This window comes from Anomalospiza imberbis, chromosome 9 (genome assembly GCF_031753505.1).
Source record: "Anomalospiza imberbis isolate Cuckoo-Finch-1a 21T00152 chromosome 9, ASM3175350v1, whole genome shotgun sequence".
Lineage (NCBI taxonomy): Eukaryota > Metazoa > Chordata > Aves > Passeriformes > Viduidae > Anomalospiza > Anomalospiza imberbis.
This window is the reverse complement of record NC_089689.1, coordinates 23,169,893-23,193,474: the sequence shown is the minus strand read 5'-3', so window position 1 is coordinate 23,193,474 and position 23,582 is coordinate 23,169,893. Positions and strand designations below refer to the sequence as shown.

Here is a 23,582-nt window from a genome sequence, read left to right as displayed (position 1 = left end):
TCGGTGTTTGATGCCCTGCTGACGGCTTCAGCAGGTGGATCCCCACGGCTGCGGTTTTCCCCCTGGGTGTCCCAGTGTCTCCGCCTGGGTCGGAGATCCTGAAAGATGCAAAACTGGACACAACGATCAGACCCCTTTTTTTTTTTTTTTTTTTTTTTTTTTTTTTTTTTTTTTCCTGGCAGTCCGTCCGTCCAGAGCGTTATTTGGTGGGGGTGTAGTCAGAGGACAGAACACGAAGCCCGGAGCACCGCAGGGTGCGATCGCTGCTCCTGCCCTGGCACCGGTCATGCCCACCCAAAGAGCATCTCCCGACACGGGGGTTTAGCAGGGAAAAGTCCCGGGAAGTGAAGCTCTTGGAAATTGTGGAAATTTCAGTTCCAGCCAGATGACGTTGCTCCCAGATCCTTCCAGATGATCTGTTGGGTTTGTGATCCATAATCGTTCTTGTTGCTTCTGCTGAGCAGCATCTAAATTCGTTTATTCTGATGAGAACTGCATCTACAAGTCCCCCAAGGCTCAGTGATGGATTTTTCTTTATTACCTCGTTATCAAGCTTAGCTGACCTCTAACTTCTCTGAAAACATGAACAAGACAGACCTGCTGCTGCCTGGGCTGCCCCAGGGGGCTCTTTTTCCACTTATGTGATTTCCTTTGATATTATTTCTCTTCTTTCCATATCCAAGGCTCAGACCTTCAGTGCTTCCTGCGGTTCAGCCCTTTTTCCAGCCCCACACTGCCAGCTCCCAGCTGCAAAGATCAATTTGCAGCCTGCACACCATGAGCTCCCAGCACAGGGAGGTCAGTGGGAATGGTGGTGACAGATAGTGAGAGATACATGAAATTCCCAGATTGAAAGCCACCGGAGCCAAGTGCCAATATCCATCCCTGCAGCATTCAGATGTTGGACAGCTCGGGTTTGTTGACTTGACTTTTCAAATGTAAGTGTCTCAAAATCAACACCAAAAAAGGCCTGGATTTCAATGAAGGCTTTTCCCAGGAACCCTATTTGCAGGGCTGAGTCCCCGTGAAACTCTGGAGCACAATTATCCCTGTCTTTCCTGTTCCTCAGACGAGTGGGAAGCATGGTGAGAACACGTCCATTTAAGTGCTATGATCTGACTTTAAGACCTTAGTTTTGAGCTTGCAGTTCCAAAACTTTGCCTCCTGCTCTCTCTTCATAACTGATCCTATCCCATGTGGATTTGGAGCCCACTAGGCAAGCTCATACACAGCTTAACACTCAACTGATTAACTCTGGCTTTCTCTAAGCCCTTTTTTCATACCATTCTTCATCAATCTGACATGTAAAGAGATACACACACTTACATGACTCAGAGGAGCACAGCATTTTCAAGCCATAAACCACCAGGTGCACTTTTGAGACTCACCAAAGTCAGCTCTCCTGGTTGCCATAAAAAACACATTAGCCAAAGGCCAATGCATGTGGAAGGCAATTATGCTCTGGCACATGGCAATGTGTGTAGAACAGCCTGGTAACTGTGCCTACCACACAAGGAAAAATATCCCTGTGAAAACAAGCCTGCTAAATCACTTCATTCTTTCCAAAATCCCCTGAAAATAGAAGGAAGGATTTTCAGGGTTTTTTTGGGAGGTGAGAGATATATGTGGAATCAGATTTTCCAAAAGTGGGTGCACCAGTGCAAGAACCTGAATAAATGGCCAGACCCACAAGGATTTAGAAACTCATGATGAGGTTTCTGAATCCAGGTTTTCCATGTTAGCATCTGATCATGCCAAACTTGTCCAGGAAATCCCCGATGCTGAGTTTTCTGCATTCAGCAGTTGAGCAGCAATGCCCACGTCACCCACTGAGGTCATCACAAAAGTCCACTTCTGCCAGAAGTGCCAGTTGAGGACCTTCAACTTGGGTGCCAGAAACAATACAAAGAGGGCCTTCAAAGGAGGAAATGACAGAGAAGGTGGAAAATTACTGGAATATAGCTTGATCGGTACAAAAAGATTTTAGCTTCTTTTTTTTTTCTTTTTTTTTTCCATGTAAAAAATGTTGGGGATAGGAGTCTTTGTGAAAGTATTCAGCAGTCTCCAGCTGAGGATCAGATCTGTATCCATCTGCTGTATCCTTCTGAAAAATCAGCCCTGCATGTACATATCTATGGAGCTGCCTTGCAAAGACCTTCATAAATATGTTTTGCCTCTTGACCCTATATAAGATTGCACAGAAATATAGCACAGGGCTCCTTTTCCCTGTTCCCATCTTGGGAAGGAGTTGAATAAACAGAGATAAACAACTGCAACCTAATGTATGGGGAGAGATGTGAGGCATCTCACACATGTAGAGAAGCAGAGGCAGAACCAAACCCCTTAACCCTCTCCCCTTATTTAGTAAAGGACTGCCAGATGGAAAAAATATTAAATTGCACCACTTTAATATTGTGGCTGCATATGCACAGAATGGTGAATCTCAGCTCCAGATGGGTCTGAACTTCAATTCCTTTCTTCAAACCACTGGAAGGAATTGCTACCCTGAGGTGCACAGAGGCAGGAGAGGAGAAACCTGTCAACAGACAGATTAAAATTAATCCAGCCACTCTTGGCTTGTTGAGGCTTCACATACAAACACATGCCCACTTCTTGCACTTACTGCAGGTAAGCTGCTGCTTATTCTTGTTGGGAAGAGGAAAATGGATCACTCACATGGAAGAAGTAACACTGGGGGCTGATGAAGGAAGATGTTTCACATCTGGCTTTGTGTTACTTGGAAATTTCTATGATTTCTTCAAGCTGGATATTTAGCATCACCCAGCTAACTGAATCCCAACAGTGCTCAATATGAAATGTCTTTCCTTATTACCATTTTCCAGGCTTTTGTATAGTCTAGCTATTGAGCATTCAAATTGTGATATAAGAGGACATAAGTTAAACATTCCCTGAAAATACATCGCTGGGGTCCTGCGGGGGATGCAGCCTGGTGGGCTTCCCTCAGTGCAGAGATAAGCGTGCCATCTAGAGGAAATCCCTTTTATTGCCAGCACTGGCAGCTGAAAATTATCCAATAAAGCATAATTAACCTCTGGCTTCAGAGAAAATCCTCCACCCGTGCCCTGCTGCTCTGAGCTGCTGCACAGGCACGTCGTGGCAGGCTGGTAGTGCACTGAGGTATCGGGGTGGTTTGGAAAGCTCCTGAGTGTTCGAGGGACATCCCAGCCCACACTGGCACCAGCTGGCCTGACCCTTCCCCAGAGGTGATGTCAGCTGCCCAGTGCCCTCTTCCCCGGCCTGTATGGGCACAAAGGAGTAAAAGGAGATGTGTGTTCATAGCACCTGTCGGTGCCTGGGAAAGGCAGGAGGCTGCACGTGGGGCTGGAGAAGGAGGCTGCAGGTACCGGACAATGCTCTCCTGTGGCTGCCAGCAGCAGGCTGGACCCACGGGGGCCGATGGCCAAGCCACAGCTGAGGTGCCAGGTGTACCTAAGGGAGCAGCTCCCACCCTGTGGAGCACATCCCTGTGGAGCCCTTGGGGGGCTGACAGGGGTGTGCAGAGTACAGCCAATAGTGGGGAGGGGGGCCTGGGATCCTGGGGGGCAGATCCACGTGTCTACTCATTTTTCCCAAAGAAAAATCTCCTCCACAGCTACGTCCCCAGGCTGAACTGCTCTCACAGGCTGCTGCTGGCATGGGCACCCTCACCCAAAGCTTCAGCCATGGTTGTAGGTCTGGGAGATGGGACATCCACAGGTCCTGGGCTCAGTCAGCCCACTGAAGCTTGCAGCATCCATATCCCACCCCTTTCACTTTTTCTACCACCTCCACTACAGCACATCTGCAGTCACCAGCACAAGGCTGTTGTCCCAGTAATAAAAAAAAACTCTTCCAGCCCTAAAGACAACTGAAAAACATGATGTAGGTTCAAGCAGAGGGACAAGTGCTACTCCCCAGCAGGTCTTGTAAAAATGGGAAGCCTTGCAAACAACAAAACCTTTAGAGATGGAGAAAAAGCAGGAAAGATCTCACATGAGAGAAACCTTATTCTACAGAAAAAGCAGGTACATGCTTCAGAAGGGATTATTTGGAGAGGAGCTGCCATTGCATTTATTTGTCCATATTCTGCAGGATTATATTTTTTTTTCATCACTTTTACTGAAAATTATTCTCATTTCCCACACTATCTCAGGAGCTCTCCAACATGTTGCTCTCTGATTCTCTCAAGTAAGGCTGACCTCCAGCAGAACATTTTAGGTTTTAATGGTGATCTTTTTTCCATTTTGAAACCTCCACACCTTCTCACCCACACCTGTGGACTCTCAGGCTCCACTCATGACTTGGAGATGCTGCTCTCACCACTGCACATTTGTTGTTCTCCCCCCCAGCTCCATGGCAGGGAGGGAAGGTGTGGATGTGTCCGTGGCTCACTGCAGGTTCTCGTCACTCACATGGAGCAAAGGGTTTCAAGGCACTGCCCTGCGAGCTTGTGCACTTTATACATCTCTTATTTCCTGTCATTACTGAGAAGAGCCTAGTTGCAATAAAAATCTGGGCTCCAATCCTACAAACACTTACTCCTGAGCTTAACTCTAAGCACGTGAGCAGTCAAAGGGGACTATTCATGTGCTTAAAATTTAAGCATGTTCTTAAGCACCCGTAGGCCTGGAGTCTGTCAGTGGAGGGATTTGTGCCTTAAGCCCGTATTCTGGGTCATTATCCTTTTCATGTCTTCTCTGCCATCTCAGAAGATGCTTCAACAGGGAATTTTCAAGTTCTTCAATAAACTTTGTCTTCCAGAGCAGGCTGGATTCTTGCCTATTCTATGGGGCAATTCTCTTCTGTTGCCTTCCCTCCCCCTGTGAGCGATAATCCTGTGCTATTTCATGCTTGGCCAGACAATTAAGCCCTCTTGCTGCTTGGCTCTGTCTTTGTTATGTATAATTGTTCCAAATAATTAGCCACTATTGCATGCTATTCTGAAACTACTTTGTATTGCAATTATACTTAGAGGGTGAGCATCAGCTGGGGAGAATCCAAGCAGCAGACAGCCTGGAAAGAAAGGGCTTGGAGCCGAGGGAGGATGGATACGTGCTTAAACCAACACTGTGGAAAACCTAACAATAAGTAACCAGGCAGGAGCAAATGCTGCTTGGAGAGGGTCTGCGGCTGGTGGGGTCTGGGCAGGAGAGCTGAGGGTGGGCCACAGGGCCTGGCCTGGCTGTCACCTGGCTGCCACCTCGTGGGTGCTGCCTACAGTGCAGGAGGCAAAACCACACCCCACTCCCATCGCTTCCATGGTGACCTGAAGGGAGCATATTGACCAAGTGGCCAGTTTAGCCACCTCTAGGGAACACAAAGTTCTGCTGGGATGCATTTGGGGTCTGGCAAGAAAATGCTCCCTCCTAATTGTGTCTTTGGGATGGCAAAACTTGTGATTTCTTGAGGGTGAAGGCTCTGGAGGGTGAGATTGGTTTGGCAGCCTCCTGTTTTCCCATGAGTAAACACATTTCTGTTGCAGAAGAGTGCTGGAGGGGATGCTCTCAGGAGGCAGTTATAGCTCCATATAAGCATTTTTCTGAAACCGAAAATAGTGAGGCACAGCGGAGTCCCCTTAGCTTTACTCAGACTCCTGTCTTTCAATCAGAGAACATCTGAAAAGGGCACAACCAAGACTTGGGTTGGCCTGACCTGCACAAGTGAACTAATTCCTTTTCTGAGACCCATGGGCTGCTCTCAGTGAAGAGCCAGGGAGATCAGTGGGCTTGGACAATTTTGTGCTTTTTGAGGTCCATTTGCTCCAGCCAGATTAGATCACTTGAAACCTCCTGAAAATGGATCTACAGATTAAATTTGGTTTCCAACACCTGATTAGCAGGAGAGATTTAAAACCAAGATGAGATGACTCTGGTGCAGATGGAAAGCACACAAAATGTCTGAGACCATCGGGCCCATTCTCTGCGGAGGTCATACCCTGCTGCCTTTGGCTCAGCAGTGCTGATGCAAATGGAAAATGAACTTTTCCCAGGTGTGTAAGTGGCTCAGGTGCACCTTTTCTCCATGCAACACTCTGAGCTGCCACAAGCCAGAGGTGCTTGCTGGTGCTGGGATGGCACAGTTGATTCATTACATTCATAAACCCAACTGCTGCAGTGGAACCACTTCAACAACCACAGCACAAAGGCCGTGAAATTACTTCACTCCGGGTCTCTCCCAAGAGCTTGTAGGTGCTGTGCTGCCAATGCTCAGGCTTTGCCTGGCACTTTGGGTGCTGTTAAGAGCCAGGCCAGCCCCCAGCTCTGCCATTCAACCATTGTGCAGCACATTTCAAACACAAAGTCAGGCTGCCAGTGAGACTGGCTGCTGCAGAGGAGTGATCTGTCATCACCAACCCCTCCCCTTCCATCAAGGATGCAGATTCTCGCTGTGCTTCCACTCGTTTTCCTATTTTCACTCTAGGGAGAAGAGCTGCAGGGAACAGCCAGCACAGCCCAAGCCTGTATCCTGTGCCCAGCCATGGCTTAGGAAAAGGGTAAAAGAAGGAAGAAACACTTTCCCTTCGAAACCTCCCTAGAGTGATACAACGGAGGTTGTATGCAGCCCACCGTGTTTCACAACGACCCTCCCCGAACAAACTCCACTGTGTTTCATCCCGACCGTACCCCAAAACTCCCCGGTGTCCTAATCCCCGGCAGCCGTGAGCAGCGCCTCCAAGGCCGGGATGCTGCCGGTGCGTGCTGAGCGCTCCCCCCGGGAGCCGGGAGCGGCTTCCCAGGGCTTTCCGCTGGAGGTCAGTGTTGGCCTGAGCACGCCGGCTGTCACTCCGGGCCGTGCCGCCCCTGCCGCGGCGTTACACCCTGGAGTAAAGCGGCGGAGGGCAGCGCAGCGTTGCTCTTGCCCTGTGCAAACACAGCGGCTCCGTCACCCGCTCCTGTCCTTGTAGGAACTTTCCGAATGTAAAGGTTCTAAACGTAACGTAGCAGAAGTGGTGATCGACTCCCGACACCCCGAGATGCAGCTCAGAGTTTGGGCAGTGCTGACTCTAAGATGCTAATTTGTTAAAATCTCATTATTACCTGGCAAAGCCAATCTCAGCCGGTCCCACTGCACCCACTGCCCATCTCCCCATCACTGCCTGACTTTACCAACTCAATCTTGACCTCCAAGAAACACCACTGAATGTCTTCAAGCTGGGTATTTGCAAAGGGCAAAGTATTGCATAGAATAACAGCAAGTTATGGTGTAACATTTCCAGCACTGAGACTGTCAGTGAACAGCTGGCAGCATCCAGAAAAAAACTAACACTACCAGAGGGACCGATTAGTTCTCCAGGAAATGTGTTTCAGCTAAAATTCCAGCTAGTGCTGTGTTTGCTTGTAACAGGGTGGGAAACACCATTTATAGTTTGGGAATATAATCTGGAAAGAGCATTTCTTGCTGCTTGTTTGAACCTGTTGGAAGCAGCAGGAAGGTGGTAAAAGCATGAAACGTGCAGAATGCTGCTGTGCACAGACAGACACGGCAGCTCAGTTGGTCCTCCCAGCATAGCCAGAGTTTCCCAGTGAAAAACAAACATCTTTTCAAAGTGGCAGCTCATTTTGGCTGTGTGTTTCTGAACGTGCAGCCTGGGTTATCTGAAATCAGCCTGATTTGCAAGGAGTTATTCCAGGAGAAGTCAGAGAAGATAGCCCAGATCACCACTAAATCTCTTCCACCTTCCCCATCAGCTTCTCACAGGCTCGGGACAGGGCTCTCCCCACCATGGGGAAGTCCAGTGTACCTCTTGCCATCACCCTGAGGTATGACATTCTTTCCACAACCTCAGAAAGCACAGAAAGTTTTTTGTGGGGAAAAAAAAAAACCCTCTGTCTTTTGTGTGAGCTTGAGATTGTTACAACTGTCATTACATAATATTCCCTTAACTCCCTAAATAAAGAGGGGAGGATTTCCAAGGAGACTTGATTTCACAACTGAAATCTGAGTGATAATTACTCCTGTTTCGTTCAAATCCCTCTTATTCACTGAACAGGGACATCGAAGAGACACTAAAACAGATGAAGAGCTCAGGTATAAACTTTACAAAGCTTAAAACTACTCTGTCCTGGCAAGGCTCATGCTTTACATGACACCTTAATCCTACTCATTTGCTAGATTCACCCTAACTGTAAACAAAGCTTTGAAATGGAAGCTTAAAAGCCTCGTTGGGATACATTAACTTAACCAAGAAGACACTCTTAAGGCATTAGTTTAATGACAATCACAATACAAGTTGCCAGAGTTTTGTGCATGTGAGGATTAATATCTACAGGAAAAATAAGAAAAGGGGTTTGTTCCCCCTGTTTTCCAGCTGTTTGGCAGTGTAAGGCCTGCGGTGAGGGTGGTTTATTGGTGCTTGCAGGGGGCTCTGGGCTGTCTGGCAAACAGGGATATACCAGGGAAAATGTGCAACCCAGTGCTACCCACCAAGGGTTGTCCCAACACACCAGGATGGGGTCATGCACTCTCTCCAAGCCCGGTTTTTGGGGAGCAAGTCCACTGTGGGGACTCACTCACACCAGAGCCTCCTTGGCTGAAGAGAGCCCCTCTTGCACAGGCACAGGCATGGGTGGACCTCTTACAGACACATCCCTAAATCTGGAGCTGGATGCCACTGTCCAGAAAGCCCCATAGCAGGAGGGCACAGGCAGCTGGGAGACAGGAGCAAGGCACAGCCCAGCCCCCCTTCAGCCCAGCCCTCATGGCTCCAGCAGCACCTGAGTTAACACCCAGAGACACCAGGAACTCGGAAAGCCCTTTCCAACACCACCTCCCTGCTGCCGTGAGTCTCCAAGATGACTGGGGACGAGCCAGCTCAGCTTGGTCTGAGTTGTCACAGCTTGGCCAACTCTTCCCAGGGCATCCCACCCAGGCAGAAGAACAGCACCTCCTGCCCACCCCCTACAGCCAATATTGGTTTTATTTCATGTCAGTACCTGGTTCTCCCCTGCCTCAGCAGCCCCCCTGCTCAGGGTGCAAACCCAGTGGAGTCACAGCCCCATCAGCTGCCAGACCCAGTGCTTCTGGCACACATCTGGCTTTGACATCCTGGGTACTTAGGCAAGATTTCAAAAGTTCTTCTGTTAGCAAAACATTGCAGGATCGGGCCCTGGGAATGAATGTGAGCTATGACAAATGTCCTTTCTGCTGACTGTCCTTGCAAGTGGTTATTTCAGCACCCCCCTAGGTGATCTCTGCAGACAATATGTCACAGGCAGGCATGGCACATTGCAAATTTCCATTAGACAGAAGATGTCTGCCCATGGATATCGAGTGGAGAGAGCCAAAGTATTTCAAGGGCTACGTTCTTTCACAATGCCCTTTCTGAGCAGGGTCATTGCCAGGGAAAAACACTGAAGGTGCTGCTGGGGCCAGTGTGAAAGCTGAAAGGGTAAAGCTGGATGGACCAGAGAGGAGACTCAGCAACTCAGCTGAAGACAGCAGACCAGTTTTTAGAGACAGATGGAGGCCAAATTTTAAGGAAACCAAGAAGAAAAAAGCATTTTCTTCCCTCCACTCCCATACTAAACCCACTCTCCATTTCTGTGAGTGGGAATAGAATGAAAGAATGACAAGACACAAAGTCCCAAGCTGTGGACAAAAGCTGATTCCGTGGGTACCTGCCAGCACACCAGCTTTTGATCCTGCCCAGCAGCTGGGGATGAGATGCTGTTTTACACCAAAGATCAGATGACATCCAACTCCTTAGAGAAGAGAATGCAATAGGGACTACAGAAAACTGCTCTGCTTCAGAAGACACCTTTGAAAAAAAAAAGGAGAGAAATCCTAGCTTGGCACTTTTACCCAAAGGATGTTTAAATTAAAAAAAAAAAAAAATCGAAATTAGGGAATGGGGAATTCTCCCTTCAAACCTTGTCAGGTGGTCTGGCTGGGAGTCCTGTAAATAAATAGCAGCAGCCCAGACAATGAGCAGGTTAGAATTTTAATTGATTTTGTTGCTAGGAAGAAAAACTGTGATCTCTTAATTTGATGGGCTAAATCAGAATTTCACCTGCAAGGGATTCCTTGGAGGGAAGACACATTCTCTTTATGCAAATGGAAAACTATCAAGTCAAGTAAAAGCTGTAAAAAATGTAAGATGTGGCAGTGTCATAACAGCAGCACGAATCCATCTCCCACCAGTTACAAGACTATAATATCCTCTTGCCAAGATCCATCCAGAGCCAGAGGACCAGCAGCACTGCTCATGTTGGAAGAAAAAGCTTTATTTTAAAAAAGACCTTTCTAACAATAAAAGTAATTTTTAAAAATAGTAAAAAGAAGTAGTCAAGTTGGGGTTTCTTTTCCTACAGGGAAAGGAAATTATAAACATCTTAAATATTCATTTAAAATCCAGTGAACTTGTTTAGTGGTTTGGGGGCTTTTTTAGATAACTTTCATTCCAGTTACACGGGAGGCACTCAGGGAAGAGAGGAAAAAGCCCATTTGAGAGAGGGTTCCTGCATATTAACCATGCACCCACCTCCTGAGTGTGCTCCTGCTCGCCCAGGGGGTGCCCCGGGGTGCACTGCTGCAGGTGGCATCCCCGGGGCCAGGCTGGGCACACGGGCAAGCGTGGGAAGCCCTGCCTGGCAGAGTCAGGGAACACCTTTTCCGGGAAGGAACGGAGCAGATAAACAGATATCACCTTGCCTCCTCTTCAGAATAAGCTGAGAGAGAGAGAGGAATCGAGTCCTCCCCCACGTGTGTGTCCGCACACAGCCGGGAGCCCGGGACCCCGACTCCACCCCAGCCGACCCCCACAGCAGGGAGAAGTCCGCTTGTGCAGAGCTGCTCGTGGGAGCCTGGGGATGTCCGGCCAAGCCCCCTCAGCCCCATCACATGTACCGCTCCAGGCCGGCGGGGAAGTTGGGCTGCCTCATGTAGGTGTTGCTGGAGCCGAACTGGCCGAGGGGCGAGGCGGAGAGCCCCAGGAGCTGCTCGCCGTGCTCGGCGCAGGCCGGGGCCCGCATGGCCGGCAGGGCCAGTCTGTTGGGAGCCCCGTAGAGCTGCGGGCTGCTGGGCGAGTAGCTGCCCTGAGCCACGGGTAGGTGTGGGGGCGAGGCGGCATAGGGGTACGCCAGGGAGTTGGGGGCGGCCCGGCCCAACAAGCCAGGGCTGACAGGCTGTGCCTGGAAGCAGGGGGGCTCGGAGCTGCCGGCGGAGCAGGCAGGAGCCAGCTCTGCTCCGGGCAAGCCCAGCGATGGGTGGCCCAGCTCGGAGGGCGGTGAGGGTTGCAGGGCCTGCTGCCCGCTGATGAGGCTGTCGATGCTGAACATCCTGTGATGCTGTGCCGGCGGTGCTGCCCCGGCCGCATAGGGGTGGAAGACGCTGCTGGAGAGCTGGGGGCCGTAGCCAGGCGAGCACAGGGCATTGGGGTAGGGCGCTGTGGGTGCCGTGGGGCGGCCGGCGGGCGGGGGCGTGAAGGCGCTGGAGTTCTGCATGTAGCCGGGGTAGGTGGTGATGTCGGTGCGCTTGAAGCGCTTCCTCCGGCGCAGGAAGCTCCCGTTGTCAAACATGTCCTCTGCAGCCGGATCCAGTGTCCAGTAGTTGCCCTTGCCGGGATGTCCGGGCTCCCGGGGGATCTTGACGAAGCAGTCGTTGAGGGTGAGGTTGTGACGGATGCTGTTCTGCCACTTCTTTGGGTTCTCCCGGTAGAAGGGGAAACGCTCGGTGATGAACTTGTAGATGCCCCCCAAGGTGAGCTTCCTCTCGGCGGCGTTGGCGATGGCCATGGCGATGAGGGCGATGTAGGAGTACGGGGGTTTGCCCCGCTGCACCGGCCGCTTCCTCCGGCGGCCCCCGGCGGGGGGCGGCGGCTCCTCGGGCGGCGGCGGCGGAGCCGGGCTGCTCCCAGCGCCCCGCGGCTCCGGCTTCACCGGCGGCGCCTGCGGAGACCCCCGCGGCGGCCCGGGGGAGCCGGGGCTGGCCGCGGCCGCGGGGCTGGGCACCGGCAGCGTGCACATGCCTCGCAGGCAGGGGAAGCCGGCCGCGTTCATATACGGCCCTCGCCTTCCTCCTCCTCGGAGGATGGGGGGGAGCGGCGGGAGAAAGAGCCCCCCCGAGGGGAGGGGAAGGGGAGAGGGAGGGGAAGGGGAGGGGGACAGGCTCGGCGGCAGCTCCCTGCGATGGGGAGGTCGGTCCCGAGCCGCTTGGCAATATATAGGGCCGTCGCCCCCCCGGAGGGGTGTGCGGTGCCGGCCCGCCCGGCCCCTCTCCTCCGGCGGGAGGAGGAGGCCCCCGGGGAGGGGTCCCGACTCCCAGGACTAAATCCCCCAGCCTCTCCTGGGGTTCCTTCTATAGCCATGCCCCCGAGCGGTCCCTCCCCCGGGGGTCCCGGGGCCAGCGCTGCCGCCGCCTCTCCTCCCGGCCCTTCTCCGCGGCGCTTCACTGTGCTCGGAACTGGTGCTTCCTCCCGGGAGAAAAACCAAACAAAAGCAGCCCCGACAGCCAGCCCGGTGCGACTTTGGTGCCGCTGCCAGCCCCAAGCAGTAGAGCAGGTAACCTCCCTTCACAACCCCTCCTGCGCTTGGATTTCGTTGTCTTTTTCTCCTGTGAAATGCGCTCAGAAGTAGCCCCAACTCAGCGCCGGCAAGAGCCAGGGGCTCTCTCCAGAACCAAGCCCGTCGGTTTAGTTACTTTGCATCTTGGTGAGACCTCCTAGGTAAGAAAATCCTAGGAAAAGGTTTTTTTCTTTTTGCCAGGAGAAAGGGAAATGGTCCACAGAGCTCAGGGCTGCCCAGACTGTGAGCGATGGATGTGGGACAGGGATGGCACTTTGGAGAAGGAAAGGGAAAATAAGGGTCTCTATCACTGCAGAGGGTATGAAGCTGAAGGAAGACACCACTCTCAGAATTCCCTACTGGGTTTCAGGAAAATCTCTTCAGAGTGAGTTGGCTGAGCAGAACTGCAGCCTCTCATCCTCAGCACATGCCGCTACCAGGGCTGAGGGGCTGCTGGCTGTTTGAGCAGCACCACAAACCTGTGAGCTTCCACATTGTGCTCACCCATTGCTCCTGAGAGTCACCTCAAAGCCAAATGCCTGCCCAAGGAGCCCCTGGACCAGAGCAGGGAAGGAAGCTACTGCTTAAGGGTGGGCTGGACAAGCCAGGGGGAACTTTTATAACCAGCTCACAGCTTTAGGCACAGCCATGTGTCCATGTCCTGGCGACACAGATGGAAAAGTACCATGAATGCAGTGGCAGATCCCTTCATATGTCCCGCTGGAGTAAAACTTGAAGTCTTCAACTTTGCAACTTACGTGAAAGTATTTCCAAGAGCAGAGCACAATGAAAGGTTTTTTTCCACAGAGGCAAGCAGGTGAGCTTGACCAGGTCCTATCATCCTTCTACCTTCCTTTTTTGAGCTAAAAAGCTCACCCAACCTTTTGGAGAAGAGTCTTCAGCCCTTTCCTTTAAGCATTTACTAGTGGTTTTAAATTCACCATCCAGGTTCTCTCCCACCATTGCTCATTCCCCTTCTTCTGTCTGCATGTGGTTTTGTTTGTGCTTTATTTTTCCTGCAGATATTTGTGGCTCTTCTTCCACTCTCCAGGGCTCAGGCAGGGAATTGTGAGTCCAGTCCTGATTTGACACAGACCAGTGCTGTTTCAGCTAACTGCCTCAGTCTCCACTCTGCCAAATGAGGATAATGGGAATATTGGTGCTGGCTGGAGGACAGAGAGCAGGTGAAAAAGGGTGAAGGGTGCCTTTTTCCAGACACAGATCTTCAGGGAGGAAAGCAAATGAAAGGCATGGCTGAGACCATTCACTCACTTAATGAGAGCCAAAGGAAAAAGAAAGGAACATCCGTATTTCTCCTGAAGTGCACATTTAAATCAAGCAAGTATCTGAATGGAGGTGGTTCATTCCAGCCAGATGATCTGACTTTTCCACTCTTTGGAGAGGGTGGCAGGAAAGACATCCAAGAAAGGAGTTACTAAAGATCAGTCCAGACTGCACAAAGGAAGTTACCCACCTGGGGGAGATGGAAATCTTCAGCTTTACCAACATTAGCTGGTGAGATTTTCATGTTGATGCAAGGATTTTAATGCATTTTGATCAGGCAAGAATGGGTTTGGGAGGGAAAAGGGTTATGGAGTGCAAAAGAGGAACAGCTTTTCTCAGTCATATCAAACAGCCCTTATTTTATCACTCACTATCTCCCAATTGTTTGTTTTGGGGTTTTTTGGGTTTTTTTGGGTTTTTTTTTGTTTTTTTTTTTTTTTTTTTTTGGTGTTTTTTTTCATGGTTTTGTTTTGGTTTTTTATTCTTAACAACTGAAAATGAGTTGAAAAAAAAAACCCACCAGAAAACCCACCCATCCAGTATGGCTGGATCTGGAGCTGTCTGCACCTGAGATCAGATCTAGCAAAGGAAGGTACATCTCATCTGGACAATGGGCTATGAAGACCCAACTGCTTTAAGTGTTTATAGTCCCAAGCCCTGATCTCATGTCATTTTACACACAGAGGAAGAAGCCCTGGCCCCATCTGGGGCTGTGGGCCAGCTCAGACTCCAGCTGGTGAGTAGTTACTTTAAAGCTGATGGGACCATTCAAACAGCTCTCAACTTCAGTGTGTTAAGACCCAGATGTCAAAATAGCTTTGACAGACGGATAAAACAGCAGGACAGAGGTGGGCAGGAGCACACAGGCAGGAAGCTGTGTTTTACCATGGAATAAGGAAGGCCAGAACACACAGACTCTGATTCCCACATATGCTTTCTCACTCAGGGTGCTCTTTGGCCCAGATCAATTATTAAAAAGTGGAAGAAAATAATGAAAGTGGCTACCAAACAAACATAATCCGGAACTCTCTTTAAAAGGAGGTGATGAGAAGGGAATAAATCACATTTACTAAGCAAGTGTAAGTTTTGGCAGCATCTGCTGCCTTCTGCATCAATTCATCCTGAGTACACAGAGAGATTTCAACCTTCAGCTCCTGAACTGTTTTGCACTGGAGCTGCAGCCTCCTCTAGAAATGTTGTACACACAAATCACCTTATAGTGCAGGTGAACTTGCTTCACTGCAGAGGAATGGGGCTGTGCACCCTCAGACAGATTCTGTTTTAAGCCCCCCATGCACCCAGGCAGGAATCGCAACTGACTGTAGTACCCAGGCCACATGTCCAAGCTACACTTGGCAATCACATGGGTTAGAAAAATGTGTGCTGTTTTCCCCCAAAACAAAACAATCTTCTGCTAAACCACAGGAAGTATGGGAGTACCTGGGTGAAAGCTTTATGGTCTTTAATGTAGCCATGCTGAGAGACTAGTGGCTTTGCCCTGTCCTGAGTAAAACAGTTGCCTGGATGTCCGCACAGGGCACAGATGCATTTGGATCATCCCTCTTTCCAGAGCCCTCCAATTACCTGTGAACCTGTAATCTGTTTCTCAGTCCCTCTGGGATGTGCAGGGAAAAAGAGGGAGTGTGAGCCCTGACAGCAAGGACTTCTCTGCTTTCTCTCCCTAGAAATTCCACAGTGAATAATCCAAGGCACCCTCCAACCTCAGAGCCAGCAATGGCCCATAAGGGATGCTTCAGTGACACAAAATCTGCTGGTGGTGCTCTTAGGATGGCCCTGAATTACCCCTTCACTCACCAACAACCAAATGTTCAGGTACTTCCCTGGCTGAAAGCTGGAGGAGCAGCATGGCCCTGACGTAACACTCGAGTCCATTCCCACCCCTTGTGCATCAGTGTCTGAATCCACCCATGCTTCAAATTCCCAGATGGAGATCCTTGAAAGTCTTGAGACAGCCTCCTTCCACAGGTGCTCAGTGCAGTGGGAAGGCTTTGCCACCAGAAGGTGAATCACACTGCCCACAGAATCATGGAATGGCTCAGGCTGCAAGGGACCACTGTGGTCATCTGGTCCCACCTCCCTGCCCAAGCAGAAGCATTCCAGAGCACAGGATTACATCCAGACAGTTCTTGAATATCTCCAGTGACGGAGACTTCACACCTTCTCTAAGCAACCTGTTCTGGTGCCCAGACACTCACACAGTGAAGAAGTTCTTCCACATTTTCAGGTGGAATTCCCTGTGCATCGTTTTATGCTCATTGTCTCTTGTTCTATTTCAGACAGCACCAAGGAGAGCCATGTAAGAACTCAGCACATTTGCACCAGCTGATGATGGCTTGGGAGTGTGTGAGAAATCCCCTCCTCCTGGGACATTTCCCTCACAGGGTGCCACTCTTAGGGGAGGAACATCTGATGAAGAGCAGCAATGAGGGCAAACAGCAGACCTGGAGGGTCCACTGTGTGGCTTGTGACCACAGCACATGTTCAGGAGCGGGGCCACCATGCTGCTCAGGACCAGCAGCCATGCAAAAACCAGCCCAGGACACCAGGCAATGGCTGGGGTCAAAGGAGCCATGAAATAAACACCCTTCCTGAGCTATTCCACTTCTTCAAGATGCAGGAAGCTGATAACCAAAGCAAATAAATTCTTCCTGAGAACTAAATCTTTGAGTCACTTATGTATTTGTAAGCAACTGTGCAGTAAGGTCCAGACAAAATAATTTCTTCCCAAAAAGTATAGGTAAAAGCATGTAGAGAAACTGTGGAACAGCAGGGAAAAATTCTAGATAAAGAAACTTTTGAAGTAATCTGCACCTTTTTGGGCAAGTTTTGGGTTTTTCCCACTACAACCCATCCAGATTTTCTTCCCCAAGATCATTCTGATGTAATACTTTTAAGTTTCTTTTTATTCCTATAGGGAAAAAAGGGCACGGGAGGGGGGAAGATTTTTTTTTTGGTTGTCTTTTTATCAAAAATAATATTTCTAACAGAAGCTTTTTTTTTTTTTTTATTTGAAAGAAAACAGAAAAGATTACGAGGGACTTCAGCTGTTGAAATCCTTCAGGGATAAATTTTGGTATGGCGTTTTGGTGATTTCACTTCTATAAACTTTGTTGCTTTTTATGCTCAAGACAAGCCTCAGTATTTGAGGTGAATAAATATTGAATTTTCCATCTTCCTGGAACAATATACTCCTTAAATTTCTGCCCCAGATCCATACCTCATGGCCAGAACCCAAGCCTAAGAGAAGACCACACACAAGGGCCAGGCTGAGCTGCTCCTCTCCCCCTGGTTTCTCAGCTGTCCTTCCTGCCTGCTGGCTTCAAGACACTGAGAACAGCAAAGTGTGGGTCATGCATGGAGGTAGTAAATAATATTTAATTATTTGGCTTTATGAAGCAATATTAAATACTATAGAAACCCAAAGAGGCTTCATCACTGTGATACAGCTATGGCATTTGTCAAAAAAACTCTCTCGGTGAACCTGCCCTATCAACCTGTGGTTTCAAGAAGGGCACAAATCCATCTCAGGATCACAAGAATAGACAGAAACTGGCAGGAAAACTTAACCTGGACAGGGGCACTGCAGCAGGAGTGTTTTGTGCATTGCCACACTATTTCCCTCTCCCTGATCGCATGCATTATCCCACCTTCGCCACACCGAGAAGTTCTGCCTCTTCCCAGTGCTTCCTGGCTGCCATGTGAAAGGCTTTCCTGCTGCCCAAACCCCATCCCCACCCAGCTCTCCAAGCCTGATGAGGCTCGGGTTTGTCAATGAAATCAAGGAACTGATGCCCAGCTGCCCCAGTTGCTGCACACCAGAGCTCCCAGGCAAGGACTTCAGTGCAAAACTTTCCCTTTTTCCTTGTTGATTTACTATTCCCTTATAACTACCAGACTAATTAGCTGCAAGCCTAGGCAGATGGTTAAAATCCCATTTTGCTGCCTCACTATCTGCTCTCTTTTTCCTCTGTTTAATGCCCCTGCCAGCAGTGATTTCATTGATTCCAACCATAATAGCCTATTCCCTCCCCTCAGGCCAGGAGCACACCTCTGTCATGAAGAATTTCCCTCCTGTCTTGTACCTTCAGCCTGATCTGCCTGCAGCCCAACCTGCAGATTATTTTTCTTCTCACCACTTACACATGCTTTTGAAGCAAAGACTCCCAAATCCCCCCAGCCCAGCCAGGCACCTCTGGGAAGCCCCTGCTGGTAGTGCAGGGGGAGCACTGATCTCAGCAGGAGGGACAGGTCACCCCATAAGCTGCTGGGCCCAGGTGGATGGAGGCTGTGTAGGAAATAGGGTCTCATGAGGTGGTGGGGATGGAGCAGGACACAGAGGTGAAGCCATGAGATGATCATCAGAAGGGAAGAAGAACAAAGATCTTCACACCTGTCCACTGCCCAGCCCTTTAGTCCCAAATGGAAAGAGCTCACCACATGTCTGTGTTGGTGGAGAAGCTGGCTGAGGTTGTGACAACCTTATCTGCCTTTAAGGCCACTCCACAAATGACCAAAATCTAAGATTCTGTGCAATGACTTCAAAGTGCATGGAAAAGTGGTACAGGAAAAGAGTCTCCAGCCATGACAGACTAGTGTTCATCACATCATTTCCTAGTGAGAAGGGAGAGAGGTGATTCAGACTCAAATCAGACTGGATGAGTATGAATCACAGCATTTGCCTCCCATTCCTTCCAGCCAAAACCATCCCTGCCTGATACTGCTTCTGGCTGGGAGAATCAATACAGGCATTTCTTTAATTTGGGGGTGCACAGAAGTTCAGTTAATTCATTTCCATCTGCCACTGCTGAAGTGCTGTGGACACTGAGTCCTCCAGCTGAAATGGGAATCTCTGTCTCACAGGCAGTATTTGATGCAGGGAGGCAGCAGCATCCAGGCAGTGGTTTCAGGGTCCATTTGGAAGGTTTGCAACAAGGCCAACTCCATCTGGTAGTGCCACCCTGAGTATAAACAGTGAGGGAGATGGATTTGGGCTTGAAACCTGGCTCAGATCCTGGTTACCCAAGAGGACAGGTGCGAAACAAGACACTGACCTCCTTCATCAGCTGAATAGGAAGCAGAGCTCTGCCTTCACATCATCTCAACCTCAAGAAGGGCCCTTAAGCAAGGATTGGAGACCTCAAGATATCAGAAACAAGAACCCTTCTTTAAAAGATGTCTAGTACAGTATGTCCTTGGGGAAAGGTCAGAAATTATTTTGTCCATTTCTTAATGCAAGTAGAGCATGAAGGACTGACTCATCTGAAGCAAGGCAGAAAGGCAGTGACATCATCACAACCACCATCCAAATACTGTCTGATGGAACATAAAAATCTTACATCTACTTTGCAGATGCAAAGTATCTCTGGAAGCTTTTCCCCCCATACACAGTGTTATATATTGCATACATTTAGTTTTTATTTGCATTAAAAAGATTTTCCCTTTCCCTTTACACCCTTCTTTGGAAGATGATCACAGCACTATTGTGTGGAATATTATCCATTTTCTTTACACCAAACTTGGAGTGTACAAACTTAGCACAAATGTTCTTGCCTGGTGTTTTTCTCAGCAGGCACGGCAAATCTTTGTAGACCTAAAACATTAAAAAGGGGCAGCTTGTCCCACACGTCACAGGGAGGGAAACTGAGGCAGAGTGAGACAGAAGAAACCTGAGCCAAATCTAAGACTGGGTCAAAAGAGAAAAAGATACAGAATCTGGTCATCATTTTTCCAGCATAAAGAGTCTGGGAGAGGTTAGTATAAGTTAGAAATCCAGCCTACATCCCAGCCAACAAGAACTCGGCACTTACATCATGCCATAAAGTTCCTAAAGAAAAATAAAAAATCATCAGTGACAAAAGGAGTCCTAAGAGGCCCAAACACATTCGGGTGGAGTGGACGTCAAAAGAACTGTCTCAAGTCCCAGGTGAGCAGCACAGCAACACAAAGGTATTTGAGATATGTACTTATCCACCGGGATGAAGGAGTTATGAGGTGCCAGTTATGGGATGCCATCAGCATGGCAGATCCCACCAGAGGGTTCAGCAGCTTCCACCACGGAATTAGGTGTTGCAAACAGGTCCTAATGGCTTTGCCATGTAGCCCCACAAAATCCAGAGGTTGGTGTCTGCCACGGGCTTGTTCTTCCACTGCTTAGACCACCCCTAAGGAAAAGGGACTCAGATGCAGCTTTCAGCCATCAACATTGTCCCAGAGGATAAAAGATAAACAGAGAATGGAAAGCTGCTCCAGCAGCAGGGTGCCTGTGCTGTAAATGTCCCATGAGACCAAGGCTGGCCTTCTTTCCAGGGCTGCCAACCCTTGTGTTTTCATCACAGATTTCTCAGAGTGGAAAGGATTTGCCCCCATTTAATTGTTTTGGTTTCTTTACTCCTTACACAACTGAGGATTGTAAAGGATAACCTGAAAACTGTGGTTTTTTGTGCACACCCCCAGAGGCCAAAGGAAGATTGTCAGTTGCTGATGGTGGCAAGAGCTGGCAGATGGGGTAAAATGCTCTTTTTTCTCTTAATCCAGTCTCCAGAATTTGGCTGGCCTAAGAGCTAAACTTGAGGTGCCTCAGGTCCCCCATCATCAGCTCCATCATGGACACCCCAGTGCTGAGCAGACCCCAGAGAAGGGATGTCAGCACTGGCTGGACAATGGTCCTTGGCCTCTGGAGATGGGAAGTCACTGTTTCCTCACAGACCAAACAAGAACCTCTCCAGGGAGCAAATCAGAGCACATGCCCTCCATCAGCAGGAGCCATTGCCAGCTGCTGTCATGGGGCCACCAGCCAAGAGCTGGGCTTGGGATCACCGCATCAAAATCCATTAACCTAATTATTGCTTGTGTTCCCAGGTGGGTGGAGAGGGACTGCAGCTAGGAGAACAAACATGCCACAGCAGCAGGAGGTACCTCTGCACAGCAGGTGCCAGGACTTGCAAGGAGGCTCTGCCTCTTCCCTTTTTCCCTAACACACACTCAAATTACAAACCTGCGAGCCCCCTGCTCAGCAAATGCCTAATTCTGCAAACAGAAACTCGACGCCCTAGAGGGTCTCACAGGCCTTGTTCAGGTTGATGCTTGTGGAGAAACTCCCTTATTCTTACCCATTCCAGGGGAAAAACAGTGGCAACAGCAGCCACAGGTTAAGCCTGCCATGGCACGCTCTGTGCAGGATCCACACCTCAGCCCTGCACAGCACATATTCCAAGGGGACAGGAGCAGAGCAGCCTGGTGTCCTTGACCGCCTTCCGAGCATCACTGCTCAAATACCCCTGCACATGAGGATACGATAGCAATTTCTCCCAATGGCCTTCACTGGATGTCCCCACAGCAGATGTCATCATAGGCAGGGTGATTCCCATGGGCTCAATGAGAGAGCAGAGTACATCCCACCTCTCTTCTGACTCAGACCAAATGTCTTCCAGATACTCCACAGAGCAACCAAAATCCCAAACATAAAGGCAGGACCAGAAGGGCACCAAAAAGGCTAGAACAACCAGCTTACACATATGTGGCAAGGGTGGAACAGGCTAGTTTCAATCTTCTGGTTGGGCTAGGGGAGATTTCAGGCGGGTTTAACAGCTCTCAGCAGTTCTTTGGTCTGTTAGCTTCAACAAGAGAAGAATCAGACCAGCGCTGAGCACGTCCAACACCCTTTCTCCTGGCCAACACGGATGCAAAGTCATCATTCCCCTTATGTATCTGGGGAACTCCCCAGCAGACCATTTAAGCATCAGGGCAGAAAAGATTCTTAGGATGTAGGAAACGAATGGAGAGTCATTTCTCCTGTGGGACATCTTTGCATAATTGCACTGAAAAAAACACTCTACCAGCAGGTAGCTCCTGGCCATGGCTCAGTTACTTTGAGATGAGGAGTCAGTAACACCAAAGGCTGGATTTACACCAGTGGAACAACATGTCTGCTCCCACCTCCCCCCTGTACCCCCTGCTGAGAACAGAGATAACAGTTCACCACCTCAGAGGTGTGTACCAGGGTTATCTCATTAACCTGCCCGTCTAAAACAGCACATGAAGATGCCTGATGTCAGCACTCTTTATTGAATCACACCCAAACTCCTGGGCTAGGACTCTGGGAAGCAACAGGAAAGCACAGCAAGATACCACTGCCAGCCTACACTAACAGCAGCAGAGCAGAGGGCAGCAGTCACATCCCCACTAGCCCTGGGCTTCACGTGTCACTGATTGACTCAAGTTTTAATTATGCCCCAATATCTCCATGTCTCCCAAAACACAAAGCTTTCAGCCAGGCAGTTCCTGCCAGCCGAAATTTCATAAAGAGCAGCGAGTGACTAAGACAGCCCAACCTTCAAGTCAGATGCTAACAGCTTTGGACAAGTGTGGGATTTTTACACCCCTATCTGCAGGAAAATCTGATGTTTAGTGCCCTGACTGTGAGCAGGTCACTCTTAAACCCCTGAACATCCCAGGCAAAAAAAAAAAAAAAAAAAAAAAAAAAAAAAAGGCAGAAAAAGAAAAAAAAAAGCGCCTGAGGGGAATTGTACTGGCTCTAATCCCTTCTGCCATTCTGCATATTCATGGAACATTGTCATAACACATCAGCAGGACAAAAGGTCTGTCGGCACCTCCTCCTCATTCCTTTGATAAACCACGAGACAAATGCTGAGTAAACACTTGGAATCCATTCACTGCACTATTCTCATCGGGATGAGAAAGGGCTCCTCTTTCTTGCAGGCCCAGAGCTGCTCAGCCTAATAAAGTACGGCCCACGGCCCGTGAAAAGAGAGGCCTATGGATGATGAAAACATGGATTATCTCATTTCACCCTCCTTGTATCAGACCCTGCTCACATTCTGAGTGCACTTGGTCTGACACGCAATTACACACACAAAAAATAATAATAAAATTTTTAAAAAAGAAAAAAGCCAAGTGAAGGGGGTGTTTAACAAGTGGGGGGAACTGTCCATGAGATTTCACAGATGACCTTTTCCTAGTGGGAAAGTAATTTGTTTCTATCCCAGCCACCACCAAGAGCTCTCATTGGTATCATCATTCCCCTGAGTATTGCAGTGGGTGGGAGAAGAGACAATACTGAGGACAAGGCTTTGCAGGTCACTATGGCCTGATTTGTTGGCACTCGGTACCCCAGGAATGGCTGGGGGAGCAGGCAAAGAGCCTCATTCTCCTCACACAACTGGAAACCAAGAGGTCAGACAAGCACCTGGAGAAGGAGGAATTACTTCTGTGCCCAAGGAGGGATAAAAGCATCTCAGTGCTTCAGGATCTGCAGCCAAGCAGGTTGGGCTGTAAGATCTCCTGGGGTGAAAGTCAAACTCCAGTCTGGAGTCCCTTCAGTCAGGCTTGAACCCCACCAGAGTCAAGAGCAGGCTGGTGAGGCTGGGAGGAGCACAGCAACTTCAGCCTTCCTTCACACCCCATGGTAGGCAGAGAGACCAGAGACACATTGCCCAATAACTAATAATAGCCCTAAAATCAGCATAAAAATCCTCTTTACCTTTAGGCATTCAGTGACTTGACCCAGTTACACAGGACATAGATGACCAAAGTTGACCCCAAGTGCTTTCCAACACCTACAGCCACCTCCTCTGTTGCCCAGGTTTCCGGAGGCTGAGCTAAAAAAGCCTGCAATTAAACAAAGAAAATAATATAACAACCCAGAACAGGGCAAGGAACTGGTTCTTTTGAAGGCAATCATCTGAAATAAATATTTTCCATTTAAAAATGATCCTTTATTTAAGAATATGAGCAATTTTCAAAGGGAAAATAAAATTC

The 23,582-nt window shown here is 49.3% G+C and overlaps 1 protein-coding gene and 2 long non-coding RNA genes across 3 annotated transcripts; 1 reads left to right on the top strand and 2 right to left on the bottom strand.

Annotated features, from left to right (window-relative positions):
• Positions 1-10,778: 10,778 nt before the first annotated feature.
• On the bottom strand, positions 10,779-13,387 carry FOXE3 (forkhead box E3). Its single transcript, XM_068198677.1, has one exon. The coding sequence runs from the start codon at positions 11,994-11,996 to the stop codon at positions 10,836-10,838; it is 1,161 nt and encodes a 386-aa protein (XP_068054778.1). The 5' UTR covers positions 11,997-13,387; the 3' UTR covers positions 10,779-10,835.
• A 31-nt stretch (positions 13,388-13,418) lies between these two features.
• On the bottom strand, positions 13,419-23,452 carry LOC137478698 (uncharacterized). Its single transcript, XR_011001737.1, has 2 exons — positions 23,305-23,452; positions 13,419-13,631 (listed from the first exon to the last, which is right to left on the bottom strand). It is a non-coding gene; the product is annotated as an uncharacterized lncRNA (long non-coding RNA).
• Positions 14,314-16,711, top strand: LOC137478700 (uncharacterized). The gene is made up of 2 exons (XR_011001739.1): positions 14,314-14,825; positions 16,082-16,711. It is a non-coding gene; the product is annotated as an uncharacterized lncRNA (long non-coding RNA).
• Positions 23,453-23,582: the final 130 nt, after the last annotated feature.